The sequence below is a fragment of the Cinclus cinclus genome, chromosome 5 (assembly GCF_963662255.1).
Source record: "Cinclus cinclus chromosome 5, bCinCin1.1, whole genome shotgun sequence".
NCBI lineage: Eukaryota > Metazoa > Chordata > Aves > Passeriformes > Cinclidae > Cinclus > Cinclus cinclus.
Genome location: NC_085050.1, coordinates 64,684,955 through 64,701,247, shown reverse-complemented (window position 1 = coordinate 64,701,247; position 16,293 = coordinate 64,684,955). Strand labels below are relative to the sequence as shown.

The following is a 16,293-nucleotide window of genomic DNA, read 5'->3' as shown; positions in this document are numbered from 1 at the left end:
ATTATCAAATCCAAAAATCCAGTCCAATGTAATTGAAGTTAATGAAAGGAGAAAGAAACCAATTATTTGGATTTTAGTTTGGATTACCATTTCCAGCTCCATTCTTTCCCCCTTTTTAACTCAAGCTGCTAACACAGTTAAAATCACAGTTTCACTTTTTCCTCTGGTCAGAAATATTTTGTGGATTCAGTGAGCCCCAACAAATCCTATCACAGACAGACCCCAGTTGGGGCTCACAAGCAAGCTGCAACCCTTTAATCATTTGCCTGTATCACATGTGACTCTTGCATTTTTTGTCAGCAGGACCAACAGACTGTCAAGGTTAGGGTATTTATGGCACATCTCCTGGGGGTGGGATGGAGAGTTGTTTTAGATTACAACATAAGATGTAACCAAAAGTATGTATTTTATTACCAGTTGTTAAAACCAGGTGGTGCAGTGTTCTTTATCTCTTCCATGAGCCATCCTCCCTCCAGGGAGATATTTTCTGCTAATGGGCCATTGAGTCCCACTGCATGACTGATAAAATTGCACCATCCCAATGTGAGATGCTCCAAGCAGGGGGAGGAACCAAGCATTCCTACCCAGATATAATCTGAGACTTGGAACACCACGGGCAGCCTTATCCACTGAATCCCCAGAGGACAAGAGTTCCATAACCACCCCTGGACCTTCAGAGGAAGACCAGATCCTTCTACAGGATCACTGCTTCAACAGAACCACATCTCTCACTCCAGGAGGACTGCAGCCACCATTTAATCAAACTGCTACCACCACCCTGGCCAGCAGGGTGTCAGGCTGTATTCTGACTCTCTCCATGTTTCTGTATTATTGCCTTTATCCTAATTTTCCTATTAAATTGTAATTCTGACTTGGGATCTCCCACTGGTCTGCTTTCAAATTAGTACAAGTGTGAAAAGAGGAAAGGTTGGAGCCAGAACTCAGGAGTGTTTAAGGCCAGGTTGGATGGGGCCCTGAGAAGCCTGGTCTAAAATCTCCCAAACTAGGAGTGAAAAAAAGAACATAAATAAAGGCAAAGCAATCAGAATATTCAGTTCCCACTCATAAGAGAATTTCCAACTTCCAGCAAGAGTGGCATTCTTTGACTAAATGAAATGAAAGAAATTCATGGAGCGAAAGAAGTTAGTTCCCATACAGGGATTTGAGAAATCTGAATCCATTAAAAACATGCATCCAAGACTGAAATATTTAGTTTCAGAAATGAATTGTAAATAATTTCTAAAAGAAACAATAATCAATGAGCTGAAGATTTGAGTCATGCAAATAGTAAGGAGCTAATTAAGTTAGCAAGAAAGTAAAAGCAAAGATCATTTTATTAAGAACAGTCTCATGCTGGTAAGTCAACTCCCCTGAGAACTATTAATTGTCTATTTGTCCCTCTCAAACACACACAAATACTACTGAATTACATTCTTAATTAATTTTTACATGCATTTTACAAATAGCAAAACCCATGCTTGGTTTTGTGAAAGTACATTTGAGCTAGTAAATTAATTTGTTTTCTTTATTTGGCAGATTCAGCTCCCTATTAAAGGATTTTATAGATCTGAAAACACAATTTTATCACTTACATAGGGCACAAATAAACTGTAGGAATTGTTGTTAAATTCACCAGGTTTGGACACATCATCTGAGATGCCTCCCATGTAACTGAAAGAATTTAAGCAGACTGTAATGTTAGACACAGTCAAAACTGGAAAGTATAAAACTTCTATTAAAGACACATAAAAATAACTGTGGAGAGGCTAATTAGAACACCCCCATTCTATGATGAAGAATAAGTATTCAAGTGCAAAAATAACAAGACACAAATAATATATAGGGGGGAAATGCAAATGCTCACTTAACTGACCTGGTTTTCCCTTTAAGGGGATCTGATGAATTCACATGAGCAAATGGGCTTCACAAAATACGGGAAAGATTAGCATTTGTCTCTTTTGATTATCTTCAGGTAAAATATCACAATGTAATCCTATAAATTCTGCACTGAATATTTGGTACTGTAGTCTGACATGGAGAAAATGAATTGCAGTCAAATGTATCTCTTAGGAATAAGTAGAATATAATGACACATATAAAGAAAGATTTCAAACTCCAGGCAGATAAACCTTTCTAGTGTCTAAGAGTACTGATATTAATATTCTTCTTCAGAACAAATCTTGTCATTAAATTACAAAATAACTCAAAAAACTGTAAGAACCAGAGAGACAGGCTTGCATCCTCTTAATTAACTCTGAAAATATCTTTTTACTCTTTACTGGGAATCTGATCCCTATTCAGTGGCTAGATTGACAATGAGCAATGATGAGTGCAATTGAAGTTTCTGACTGACTTTGGTAGGGGGTTGCATTTTAATGTGAAGCACCAAAAAATCAGATGGCTACAAATAACAAGGGAGCTGGAAGAGTTGTAGCATCTTAGCCCCCATTTCCCTCCCATCCATCTGCATCTCTATAATGCTCAGATAGACTGAAGAAAACACCCCTAAATACTTTATTCCTCTCACTCAGTCCTCATAGATGCAAAGTTGACTCTATAATTAGAATGAATGGGTGGCACACATTAGCTAGATATGACATTCACATTATTTAAAAACAGTATAAAAATAGATTATATCAAGCATTTTGATATCCTGATTTTATAAAATGTTTGATGATATCAAGCTCTGCTGACTTGCTATACAGCTACTGTTTCTTGGTGCTTTGGAAAAGAAGGAATAAATGAAGTAAGAACACTGGAAAAATCTAATAGACAAACTGACTGATCTCAGACCCCAAGGTCATAGCAAAGCAATTCATTTCTTGGTTTTTCAACAGCACAAGACATGATTTATCAATCTGAGACCACGTTTATAAACACTATACATCTCAATAATATGTTCTTCTCACTGTGTAACTTTTTAAACAATGATAGATTGCCTGGGCTGGACCAAAGTTATTTTACAAACAGAAATGAAATATTTGCAAATGAAATGGTTCAATAAGGTAAGGGGGGAAGAAATGGGGGGGGAAAAGAAAGAAAGAGAGAAAAATAAATTATGCCAAATAGCAGCTGTACTTAACTGCAACTGCAAAGTAATCTATGATGTAAAATGCTTTCAGAATCCACATCCTTTGAATTTCTATCATTTTTGTCCACTATATGAAAAATATTTCCTAAGTTGAACAACTTGGGGAAAAAACCTACACTGCCAAAGAAATAAAATTATTAAGTAAAACAAGGGCTATAAATTTGCATCTCTCCCAGGCTGCCCACTGGATGACAGACTGCCTTGAAGTCAGCAAGGAACGTGAGTCTAAGTTTCCCTCCTCTTAAAGTGAAACAATATTTTCTCTCTCTTCCAACACGAGCTTTATCCTCACAGCTTGAAGCATTCAGGCCAATCATGTCCTCATAGTGAGGATGGAGCACACTTTTGTTAAAGTGGGATTCTTTTTTTGACACAACCTGCCTCTGACTCTGACAAGGCTCTGAAGATGTTGCTTCTCATGTGGTGGCTGCCAAAATTCTTGATGAATTATAGCACTGATCCCAGACTCTGCTCAGCCTGGGAAGGGAAGAGGGAAGTGCTCTTCAGGCATGAGCTGCTTTTAGGCTCTTGACTGATAAAACTTGGCTTGTTTTTTGAGAGCAAACGGCGGGGCTCAAGAACACAGATGAGATCAAAGACTATGTACAAGAATTGAGTCTGGAAGTTCAACATGCACGACTTCTAGTCCTCTAAATTTCCTGCTCTAGACAACATGGCTCCTGTCACTTTTCAGGTGACAAATTCTCTCAGAGACCTGGCTGTTCCTTCTTCACCTATTATTTAACAATGCAATACAACAAGACCTCAGTTTGAGACTGATCCTTATAGTGTAAGAAAAACAAAAAGATCAAAACTGAATGTGATGTGGCTGCACAAGTTTGTTTTGCTGAAGTTCTGCTTCAAGGACATTTTAGGCATTTTATTTGAAACAACAATTGATATTGACTCAGCCCGTACATGCAAAGCATAATTTTCAAAAAGAGTGAAAAAAATTGTTGCCACACTTTAATGTTGTTCCACATATTCTTGATAATAAAATTATTTCAGGCTATTTTAAAAAAAAATTGCACATTAACACTGCAACCACAGCTCCTTCTAAACTAAACATTAACTTCATGTTTCTTCAGGACCTACTAATAGCTGCATGAGAGAAGCACTTGAACAAAGAGGAATAAAGAAATGAGTTCAGGCTTAAAAATGAGACATCAAAAGGGGGTTTAGTGAGAGACAGAACAGCTACTTTTACATCTTATGATAATTGGGGTTATAACAATGTCCTTACACAAAAGAAGGAACAGTGGCATTTCCAAAGTGAGAATTCAAAACTACTTCCAAAACTCTGTTCAAAAAGTAATGACATTCACTTTGAGAGGGTTTTTTTTTAAGTCTTTCTGTTCTCCCTCCTGTAATGTGAAGGGAGCTTGCTCCCTGCTTTGCTCATTCCTGCTGTCTCTGTTTCTGCTTTCCTTCTCTCAGGATTCATATTGCCTTGGCACCCCCGTGCCTAAGACCCAGAGAATTTCTCCTAGTTAAAGCCCTCAGTATGGAATTTATTGTACCTGGGCAGGCAGCTGCACCTCCACATATTCCCACAGCCTCCAAAGCCCTTCCTGCTTCTGCAAACAGCTGCTTGGAGCACAAAGGGGATTGGGCAAGGGCATAAGCATCCCCCTTTCCCTGCCTCTCTTCTGCCTTCCCGATGTCACATGCCATACTCCAAAAAGTTTTCCCAGTGCCATACAGCACAGAAAGAAATGCAATCCCTGTCTGGGAAACTTAATGTCTAATAGCAGATGCTTCTGCCTTCCTATGCATTTCAGGATATATTCTAGGGCCCACCTCCACAGGATGTTTTGGGTTGGAACGGACCTTAAAGCTCATCTTGTTCCAATCTTGTTGCCATAGGTAGGGACATCTTCCACTAGGCTGCTCAAAGCCCCATCCTCACTCTCTGCTAGAGCATTCCTGCCCATCCCTCTGCTGTAAACCTGGAACATCCCTTTGGAACATTTTCGAGGGGTTTGCAGCCTGCTGGTTCTCATGGGCATGGAGCTGATCATTCACCTCAGTTACTTCCAAAGCTGCTGCACACCTGGAAATGCACAATTGTGGCTGATTCTCAGGCAAATATTTACTTTGGCAGGTGCAGGGCAGAAGACTACACTGTGCTTCCCTCTTTTGCTGTAAGTAATTTGCATCCATCCTAACCATTGTCAAACATTACAAATTGCACACCTGGAGCTGTTATAAGCTCTAAGCAGTTCAAGCCTGTACTTTTCCTTTTTAAAATCAGCTACATCATACCTACATAGAAGTACAATACAGTAGAAATACAGAATAGTTTGTGTTGGAAGGGACCTTAAAGTTGTAGCTCCAAGCCCCCTACAACAGCAGGACAATCAGTAGTTCATCTATCATTTGCACTGGATTTAGTGGGAGCTGAGATAGTTGCCACTGAGATTAATCCACACTATTCCCTTGCCCTGTAGCTTTGGGAACAATGGTGGAGCAGGCCTTGGTTCAGAACATCTTTCCAACAGAGCCATTCACAGATGGAAACCAGATAAAAGATATGTTCCAAATGTTTCATTTAATTGCTTATTTCACCTCAAGGGAGTCCAGAATCCCCACTTACAGGTGGTGCAGAGGTCTTTGTCAGCACAGACAGTAATCCATTTGCCCCACCATCACCTCCTACTTAGCAATTCTTAAAATCCCACTCTCTTCTATTCTGTATTTTATCTCTGCATGGAGATTGTAAAAACTGGGCATCTACTCTTCCTCTCAAAGTGCAGCCTCAAGAGGAATAGTGATGAAGGAAGGTTTAAGAGCCTTGTGATAACATTGCACATGTAATATCTAGCTGTTTGTTTTTTCCAGTGCCATCCTGGAATACACTAAACCAGTCAGGTTATGTGGTCTGCCCTCCAGTACTACATCCTCACTGGCAGCACAAATTAACTTCAGCAGTTCTCCAAGGATAACCCGGAGAACAGAAGAGCTCTCCCAAGATGGGAAAAGAGAGTCTTCTTCCCTCACATCCTAGCTGCAATGGAAAAGAAAACATCAGAATTAGACCAACACTGCTTCTCTTAGCTGAGATACATCAAGAGGTGCTTTTCTGTCCTATGCAGCAGAGAGCAAAATATTCAAAAATAGGCACTCCACTGACTCAAAACACAAAAATACTCAACAGATATCAAAATAGCATATAACAAAATAATGAAAATTACTAATAATTACAATTAAAGAACTGCAAAGACACAGAAGTGTATGAAAAGTCACAAAGTACATTTGCACGTTTAAAAAAATCACACCGTATTGATGGCAAGCACATGATAATTTACAAATTATATTGCTTCTATCTGAATTTAATCACACCACAGGACTCTCACTCCTAACCTATCTCCCCAGAATTTCCTGAAGCAGTAGATGTCCTGGACCAGAATCCCTTTCACTCCTATATTTAGTTTCACATTTAAAACCAGTCTATCGTACAACAATTTTTCAAAAGTAAAATAAATTTTGTAGGTTGTCTTTTGGTTTTAACATCTGCCTCTTGTGATTTTATAAAGAGCACAGATCCTTGGTAGTTAAACCCTAGATCATCCAGCTTGAGTTCATGTGTGTCCCAGAAATCTTTAGCCAGCTGCTCTCCACTGGCACAACTGACGTAGAAGCACAGCAGCCTTCAGGTTTGAAAAGACCTCTAAGACCATTGAGTCCAGCCACTAAACCAGCACTGCCAAGTCAACCACTAAACCATCTCCAAGTGCCACGTCTACACATTTTAAATACATCCAGAGTCGTGTTTTACTAAACCACAGCTCCTAAAATGGTGTTTTATCAGAACTGAAGATTACAAGCGAAAATCCCATTTGCACATAGGAATCTGCCATAATGATGACTCATAAATACTAATTCAGTGTTTTCTACCTGGTCCCAAATTCCTGTCACACAATTCTCGCTGTACATATCCTGATCACATCAAAGAGCCCACTAAAACACAACACATCTCAAAGTCACTGAAACAATGGAAACCTGCCAGTCTTTCTACAAGCCTCATATTTTATCATCCATTTCCTTATAATGATTTTCAGGCCTCTGAAAAAGCACCAGGTTTCTGAAGAAACCAGCAAAAACTTTCTGCATGCTCCCAGTCAGTGGCTTGGGGTTTTCTTTCCCTGTATGTCTCAGATTCATATTATCTGAGTGTGCAGTGCTGGGAGTCATTTTAAAACAATAAGCAATTTGGCACCCAGCCAGCTATCTTATTTTTAAAACCTAACAAAATTATATTTAGCCATTAATTTCTTAATCAAGTAAATAATTTCTTTTCCTCAAAGAAAACAAATTGATGTGAAAAGGCTTCTCTAACTTTTAGAAAATGTTACAAGCCTTTTATTACTGGCCCCACATACCAAAACAAATCTAGCAAAATAGATGGGACAAATCAAACTCTCCCTAACAGGATAACTTCTCTTCCCATGAAAACATGGCAGCTGATGTGAGAATAGTCATCTCTGGTTGGAAACAGGCTCTGACCCACATTTCCTGGATGCTGTGTGATGTGCATGCAAGATCCTGCATTTCTAAGACATTTAAAACAAGTAGACCTAAGTATTTGATTAATATTTAAACACAGCAAAACTGGCAAATATTGCAGCAGGTAAGTTTCTTGGGCAAGATTTCCCTGACTGGATATCAGTAACTTCCACTGAAAGGAGCCACTGGTAGTTACCCTTATCCCGAGGGGGAGAACTGGAGCCCTAGAGATCTACTTAATTTTCAGCTTTCTGTGCAGATAAAAGGAGAATACATAATAAGGTCACAACAGACCAAAAATAGCAAATGTCCAAGCAGTTGCAATTCAAATAGATACCAGATCTGCTGGAAGGCAAGCAGCTTGACCAGCATACAGAACTTCTGAAGATCACTACTTTTATAACATTTTAAATTTCATGACCATTTTTCAAAAGTCAAGCAAAATATTAAGTACATACTTTTCAGGGTTTTCCACTTCTTCGGTAACAAAATTGAGGTAAAACCTAGAAAATAGTTATAAAATGTATTATAAGGTTTATTGTTATAGTATTACATTTTTGTTCTGTATTTCTTTCACTGTGAATCAAGAAGATGCTTTCAGATAAGCACTGTTGTTAATTAGAGTAGGCTCTGTAGGCCCATGTTTGGATTAAGGAGAGAGTGATATTTAACCTTCCTTTATCCTCACACTCAGGGAGAGAATTTTCAGAAAAGACAGCAAAGTAGGAAAAGAAAAGGACAATAATTACGTAAAGTCAGTGTGCAATTAAGTTATTTTCTTCCCCTGACATACTGTGCACTGAATGGTTTACCCTAATTCCATACTTACACACACACACACACGCATCCTTCAAGGTTTCTATTCCATTTGTGCTTGTTGCCTTTTACAGTTTCAGGTTATATTGGCAAAAAGTCTCATCTGAGTACTCAGAAAGGGCTTCTTAGCAATACAAATAACTGAGGGCTTAGAAAAATCCCTCCTAAACCAAGAACTTTCACACTAGTTTCTTTACAGGATCTCAAACACAGGCTGCTAGCCCTGTATGCTCTTGCACAACCTCCAGTACAGGTTGCACTCTGCTCATATTCCAGCAGCATTCAAGAGATAGCTCTGTATGGGAATTCATGGGAACTGCTCACCAGGCACAGCCCTGCATAAAAAGCACCATAAGCCTCAAGGTCACTGAACCCTCTGTTCTACATTTATTAGCACTAGGGCTGTGCCTGACTGGATCACAATTGTGCCTGGCTCAGAGACAGCCCCAGAGTCAGATCTTGTCTAATTAAACAGAGCAGTCAATACAGTGCCTGCGCTGGCCTTCTGCTCTTGTGCAGGAAGACAAATGGCACCTGAGCCAGCAGTGCTGCAGGGAATAGAACACTGGTAACTAATCTGGCAGAAAGTCTGGAGCTTTGCCCCATCACAAGACTCGGAGCAGAACTGGGTTAGCAGAACAAGTGGCTCACAGCTTTGTAAAACCAGTGATTTTTCTGACTGAATGTGAAATTCTTTGTCATCTTATACAAAAGCATCAGTACTTGTTTTTAAACTTTCTAGTGCATAGAGCACAGAAAAAGATTTAGATTAGATATATGGAGGAAAGTTTTTACAGTGAGGGTGGTGGAGCACTGGAACTGGTAACCCAAGGAAGCTGTGGATGCCCCAGGCCTGGAAGTGTTCAAGGCCAGGCTGGGTGGGGCTTTTGAGCAACCTGGTCTAGTGGGAAGCATCCCTACCCTTGGCAGGGGTGTTGCAACAAAATTATCTTTAAGGTCCCTTTCAACCCAAACCATTCTATGATAGCCCAGAATCAGTCCTTTTATTGATGCAAAGACATGTTTCCTTGCATTCTTTTCTCTACTTGTCTTTTTTCAGCCAGCATTTTGCATACCCAATAGTCTACACTTGGCCTTGGCAGGATGAACCCACACACAGAAGAAGAGATACTGCTTTGCTTTTCTTCTTCGAAGCTGTATCGTTAAAAGTTAACAGTTTAAAGTTAATAGTCTTGTGAGCTATGCATAAAATTCTGCCTGCATCCCAGGGCACATCACCAACACTTGCAACACTCCTTCATATTCAGCTAATTGTATTGATCTAGCTGCATGAAACTGATAGTGCAAGGGTATTGTCACTCCTCTTAATGGTCTGCTCCTCCGTGCTCTGAGGTGGAGAATTTTAGATGATCACAAAGAAAAACAGACAGCTGTGAAGAACCACTAGCCCAATTACGTCATTTTCCTGCTAAGTTCTTTTAAAAGTGGCAAATAAGTACCCTGAAATAATTGTCAACAGGTGTAAAGCAGGGGAAAAGACAATTTTTATTGTTAAGCTTTAAACCGTTATGTGAAAATGAGAAAGAAGAAACAGAATAACAGTATTTTTCATGAAGCATTTTGCAGGAAAGAAACTCTGAATAATATTGAAGAGCTTTTAAAATTGCTTTCATTTAAAAAGTGAGAAACCATCACTTGTATGGATATGATAGACACAGTTACAGGAGAGACGGGGAAGAAAGTAGAGATTGTCCACATAATCAATTCCATTTCTTTGAGGCTTCAAAATGCCAGGCTCTTTTCTTACATATCTATCTCAGATAAAGGCTTTGGACTCTCTTGGGTTTCTTCCCACCCGCTGCCATTTGATATACAAAGTTCTGTTCACACTTCAGTGTGCAGATTTATAATGCTCTTGCAACCAGGGAGTTAGAGATGGGCAAAGAACGCCAATGCTCTGCCCATTGTCCCTCCAAATTAAATAAATAAACAAACCCCTTATCTTGCAGCCCTCGCCTTTCATGCAAGGCAAAGACCTTGGCTGCCTGTGAGGCTGTGGGGAGCCAAGGAGAGAGCTGCAGACAAAGCTATCTCAAAATAAGCCCACTCTGTGCACCGTGGTCTGCTTTATTCCCCCACGCTGCTGCTGCTGCAGAAGCCCTTTGGCACTGCACGATGTGAGCCCTCACGAGCATGAATAAATTGTAAAGGCAGATCTCAGGAAGCAGCAGCACCTTCCAAACCAGCGGCTGTGTACTTTGGAGGGGAAAGAGAGAAAGAATTTGGAAGTTCTAAGCAGGATACCAGAAGGTAGATTCTCATATCTTTGCTCAAACTTGACTTTTGTGGAAGGCATTTGCACTTCTTTTAAGTGTGGTCCAAATCTCTCAGAAGGAGAAATGTAAAAATCTTGAGATTTTTATTCTGTTTTGTGGGCCATACCACGACATTGAGTCTTACTTGTCAAATACAGCTATTACAAAGCAAGGCTAAGGGCCACACAACTTTGTAACGGAATCATAGATTTTATATCATTTTTATAACATTACTGACTTCTTCAAAAAAAAATAAAGCTTCATTAGTCCTTTAATCCTTTTATTAAAATATTTAATGAAAAATGAAGAATATTCCTTTCTTGTGGTGTGATTATTTTGGTGCTCAATGTATGTTTATATATTGCGCACCAAAAAAGAAAAATCTTTCTTTTGCAGAGCTGCTTGCACAATGACCACTGAGCATATGGAACAGTGGTGAGAACTACCCTAGCTGTATGATGTAGCTTGGCAAAAGATGTAGAATGTGTTACTCACTGCTTTCATACAAACAAATGTCTTTGTTAGAGCATATTAGTGTTTGTTTTCATGAAAAATAAGTTTAAGTTTCATCCACTTACCAGCCTGAATAGGCATACATTCCTGAATAGAAAGCAAGTGGCAATCCCATAATACTGGCATCATTCCCTGCAAAGGCATTTTTAAAGTGCTGTGTTTCTCCTGCAAAATAAATAAATAAATAAATAAATAAATAAATAAATGTGAAAAAATAAGCTCTTTGGTCATAACTACTTTTAAAAAATATAAATATGACACATCATGGAACATTTAATCACTGAACAATTCACTGATAACAAGTTCTGCCCTTGACCTTAAATTCTGACCCAACCCTTGCAGCCATAATCTGCCAGCAACTGTAAAAGGCTTTGTGGTTTCTGTATTCATGTAATAGGAGAATTTGACCTATTAGCTTGTTTCAAAGCATTCTGAGCTTGATGACAGTCACTGCTCTGTCATTTCCAGCAGTGACTTACATCAATATGAAAGAGCAGAATGAGCTCAGTAGTTTTTGATGTGGAAAATTTCACTTATTTAATGTTTTAATCAGAAGGAACGTTGCTGGCATTTCATTCAGAAGCAACATTTATAAGACAAATAAACCCAAAATCTTAAACATTTCTACCATTGAAAAGTGAGTTTAGTAATTCCCTAACATGATAATCAACACTGTATAAATATTACTTCAAGTAAGAATTATCTGCATATCTATAAATGCAAATATGCAATAATTTTGTTATGCTCTTATTAATTTACAAAGTGCTTTATGGTTTGTTAGATGTCCCCACCATATCCCAAATTTCCTGAGAAGCAATGATCCTCCACAATTACGGAGCAGGAAGAAACTTAATTAATTCAGAGTTAAATTAGCAATGAGTCAAACCCTCTACCCTTTACTCTGTTTTCACTAAGCCCTCAGTAAAAATTCCCATTGAAGTAGAGGCTTTTTGTGGCCAGGGGAAGGTGCCAGTGGAGAATCAGGGACTCTAGCTGAGCTACTTCAGGGCAACAACCCCCAAGGAAACCTGGCTTTGACCTGCACCAAAGGTCTAAGAGAAGTTGGGTGGATGGGAACAGAGAGGAATTTTGCACATTTTGTGTGTCATGTGCAACAGGAAATGGCATTGCAAGTGCCAAAAAGAAAGTGAAAAACAAGAAAACAAAAAGAGTGAATCAGCAGTGCTACACAGGAAAGTTTTTATTTCAGAGTCGATATTGACCACAGAGAGCCACCTGTCCCTGAGAAGGTGAGCTCACTGCACAGACTGACACTGTGCTCTTCACCTGGGTGGGAGGGTTTGTGAGCATCAGAAAAGAGCATCCCCTGGGACATAGCCAAAAAGAGTGACAGTTTTTGTTAGATAAAATCTGCCACCAATGCACTCAGGAGTGCTCCCTACTCTGCCCCTGTGTGCTGAATGGCTCCCTGTGCTCTGTGTTGCTGTTGTAAGGAGGGTGACCTGGGGCTTGTCACCATCTCACACCTGCTGCTCAGAGGGCTGGAATGGAAAAGTCTCTACAGGTAGCTGAGCATCTGTCCATGAAAAGAGGGCCTTTACAGGGGCATGTAGTGACAGGACAAGGGGAAGTGGCTATCAACTGACAGAGGGCACGTTTAGATTACATCATAGGAAACATTCTTTCCTTCGACAGTGATGAGGCACTGGAATAAATTGTCCAGAGAAGCTGTCCAGGATGCTCTGAAAGTGCTCAAGGCTTTGGATGAGCTTTTGAGAAACATAGCCTAGTGGAAAGTACCTCTGGCAGAGGGTTTGATCTTTAAGGTCCCTTCCAGCCAAACCACCATGTGATTTTGTGGTTCTGTGAATTGGGAACCCCCCACTCTCACCACACACATGTACCATGACTAGGGACTAGCAGAGTTAGAGCAGACAGCCTGCCTGGCCTAGGCATGTGCTCTGGGGAGGTGTGTGCACATCTGTCTTTAAATCCCATCCCACCCCTTTCACAAAGTTCAGGCCAAGGACAGATTACAGAGAAGAGCAGTCCATTTGCTCCACTGAAAAGCAGGTCTGATTGGGATAGTCTCATTGGCATGCTGAAGGAAATACCAGTTCATCCCAGTGTAGTTCCATTTGTTATCAATGACATGACAGCACAGAGCCTCAGTTAAGAAAGCACAGACTAATTAAGAGATTTTGCTGCTGTAAGCATTATATGGTAGAGGCAAGTGGGGAAAGACTGCGGAGGGTAAAGATAAAAGCTCTTTAAAAGCATTTACTTTTCATTTCATACCTTTAATTAGCTGGATAACTCCAGGGACTATAATTATCAGAATTGCTACCAGCTTACAAAAGGTAAGGAACATCTGAATGCGGGCACTCCAGCTGACACTTGTGCTATTCAAGACCATCACCAGTGCTGCGAGGGGAAAAAGAAGAGTCAGAAAGAAAATAATTGTCACAAAATTCCTTGCCAGCAGAGAGGTCACGCAAACAACAGATCCTGATGCTAAAGGAAGTACACCCCAATAACCTTCTCCAGCTCTTGTCCTCCCACTTCTCCCAACCCCTTTCAAGGTACCACACCCAAGGCTCGAGCTGAGCCCCTATGCCTCACCCACTGCACTGACCATCCAGCTGTCCCCTTCCCTGCCTGACATCCTTCCGACAAATTACAGCTTCACTGACCCAGAACTCTCAGCTGCTGATAAGACCACTGGCTGGCAGAACCCTGCTTCCGATGAAAGAAATTAATTGCCCCAACTCTTGTCGCTTCTGATTTCTTTTTTTTTTTTGCGGTGCTTTGAGTGGAGATTTGTATTTTTCATAAAGCACTAACAATTAATAACCATATTAAACTTTCTTACCCTCGTTTAGACCACGCACAAATTTGTAACTGCTTTACCTCTAGTCCTCTTTTCCATGTTCTCCACCCTTTTTGCTGTACCACCAGAGATGCAGGAGGGACAGAGTGCAAGTACTGTGCCCACCTTTGCTAGGAATCGGTGAAGAAACAGAGACCTTTTACTTCTGGAAAACAAAGCCCAGGTCTGTAGCTCACGAGCATGTGGAGAGATCAGTGAGCAGCGTTTTTACATCCTGCCTGGTCAGCTCACATCTCCTCCTGGGGCAGGGACAGCATCCTCTTGCATTTCCTACAGCACTGACTGACTGGATGAGGGCAGGTTTTGTCATTTTAGTGCCACTCATTCTAGTTTGCTTAAACAGAAGGAGTTTAAACATAAAAAAAACAAAAAAAAATTCCTTAAATATTGGAAAATAGGAGCCATTTTACTAGATTTAAAAAAAAAAAAATCTCTTTCCCCTGCTGCTTCAGGTAAACATGGTCAAGCATGTTCCTCTCTCTCTTGCCATCATGTGGAGCTGATGAAGTAGCTCCTCATCTCAATCCTCCCATAATTCAAGCTCTCTCAAGAGCATCAATAATTCAAGCTCTCTCAAGAGCATCAGCTTGTTTAAATCATCAGCCACATCACACATCTTGAGACACACAAAAGCACAATTTGCTAGTTTGTACGAGCTAGCATTGTAAATCTGGCATGGCACAGGCTTTCTGAAAAAAAAAAAAAAAAAAAACCCACAGATTTATCTCAAGTCTTTTATACAGTTTCTCTTCACCAGCGAGGTTAAAAAATATTCTTAAAATCTTCACATTTCAACTGAAAGTAGTTTGAGTTTAATGGAACAGGGAGAAAATTCTAAGTAATCTGGATCCCAATGTATTTTTTATACATTTTAATTAAAATAAAAATTCCAGGGGAAAAGATATATTTTTCTAGAACCTTTATTTGGGAGAGAGACAGTCCCACTCTCAAATGAGCAATTTACAAGTCAATATATACTCACAACATCACCTAGCACAATTTTGTCACCAGAAAAGGATCTTGATGATAAGGATCTTGATGATAAAAATCTTTACTCAGTTCTGTATCTCCCCATATTTCAGAGCTGAAGTGTTCTGAAGTCACAAAGAAATTGCTTGGACTTCTGCAAAGTTTCACTTGAGATTCCAATTTTTTTTCCTTTTTTTTTTTTTTTTTGCTTCTTAATGTCCTTATATACCTATATTATAAGCAACAGAAAATCCCAGGGCCCTGACTCATTACTCTATTGCTCCAATATTACACTGACATATCCTGACTCATTTAAATTTTGAAAGATCCCTTTAGGTTGCTGATGAATATTGGTGCTGTTTGAGTCTCCCCTTCTTTTCCTGGGGCTTGATCACCAGCAAGGCTAACAACTGTCATTTAAGCAAAACATATTTAAAATATTCATTTGACCAAAACTGTTTAAGTTATAAGCAAATCTCATGCCACAGTCAAGCACTAGTTTATTTTAATTTTCCTAGAAGACTGGGGATGTCATACTTCTGTAGAAAGTGAAGCCCAGGCATGGACCAAAGCACAAGAAAATGTCAAGGAGGAGGTCTTTGTGTAAGAGAATCTACAATTTGATACCCAGCTTACTGAGAGTTCAAGCTGACTGCAGCAATCAGTCTGTCACCTTACACAGGTCAGAGTAGGTAACATGAGTGGAGAGAGCTCCTCCAGGTTTTCTATTGCATTGGTTTCACCTTCCTGACACACATATGAGAATGTTACTGGGTGGTGTGGCCTCAAACACTTCAGGAATGGGTCAGCCATAACTTCTCTGAACAACCTGTGCCAGTGTCTTACCATCCACATCTGAAAAATTTCTTCCATACATGTAATCTAAACCAGCCCTTCTCCAGTATGAAGCCATTTCCCCTCATCCTATTGTCATGGTTTAAGCCCAAATGGAAATTAAACCTGGTAGCTGCTTGCACAACTTCCCCCTTTCTCCCCCCACCCACCACTGGAATGAGGAGAATCAAAGTAAAACCTGTGGGTTGAGATAAGAACAGTTTAATAATCGAAAATAAAGTAAAATACTGTAATAATGGTAAATAATGTTAATAATTATGGTAAAAGAAAGGGGAAAAAGCAAGTGCTGCACAAAACAATTGTTCACCACCCACTGAACAGAGCCAGAGCACACATTCCCAAACCCAGATCAGATGCCCTTCCATTTAAATCCTCCCAGTTTATATACTGGGCATGATATTCTGTGGTGTGGAACA

General features: G+C 39.9%; 1 protein-coding gene across 1 annotated transcript in view; it reads right to left on the bottom strand.

Moving 5' to 3' along the window:
- Positions 1-16,293, bottom strand: part of SLC7A11 (solute carrier family 7 member 11) — a 58,536-nt gene that overhangs the window by 29,413 nt on the left and 12,830 nt on the right. The window contains exons 4-6 of the mRNA XM_062493953.1: positions 13,462-13,587; positions 11,268-11,367; positions 8,056-8,100 (exon numbers count right to left, since the gene is read on the bottom strand). Coding sequence (XP_062349937.1) covers positions 8,056-8,100; positions 11,268-11,367; positions 13,462-13,587 — 271 coding nt within the window. The remainder of the gene's footprint in view (positions 1-8,055; positions 8,101-11,267; positions 11,368-13,461; positions 13,588-16,293) is intronic.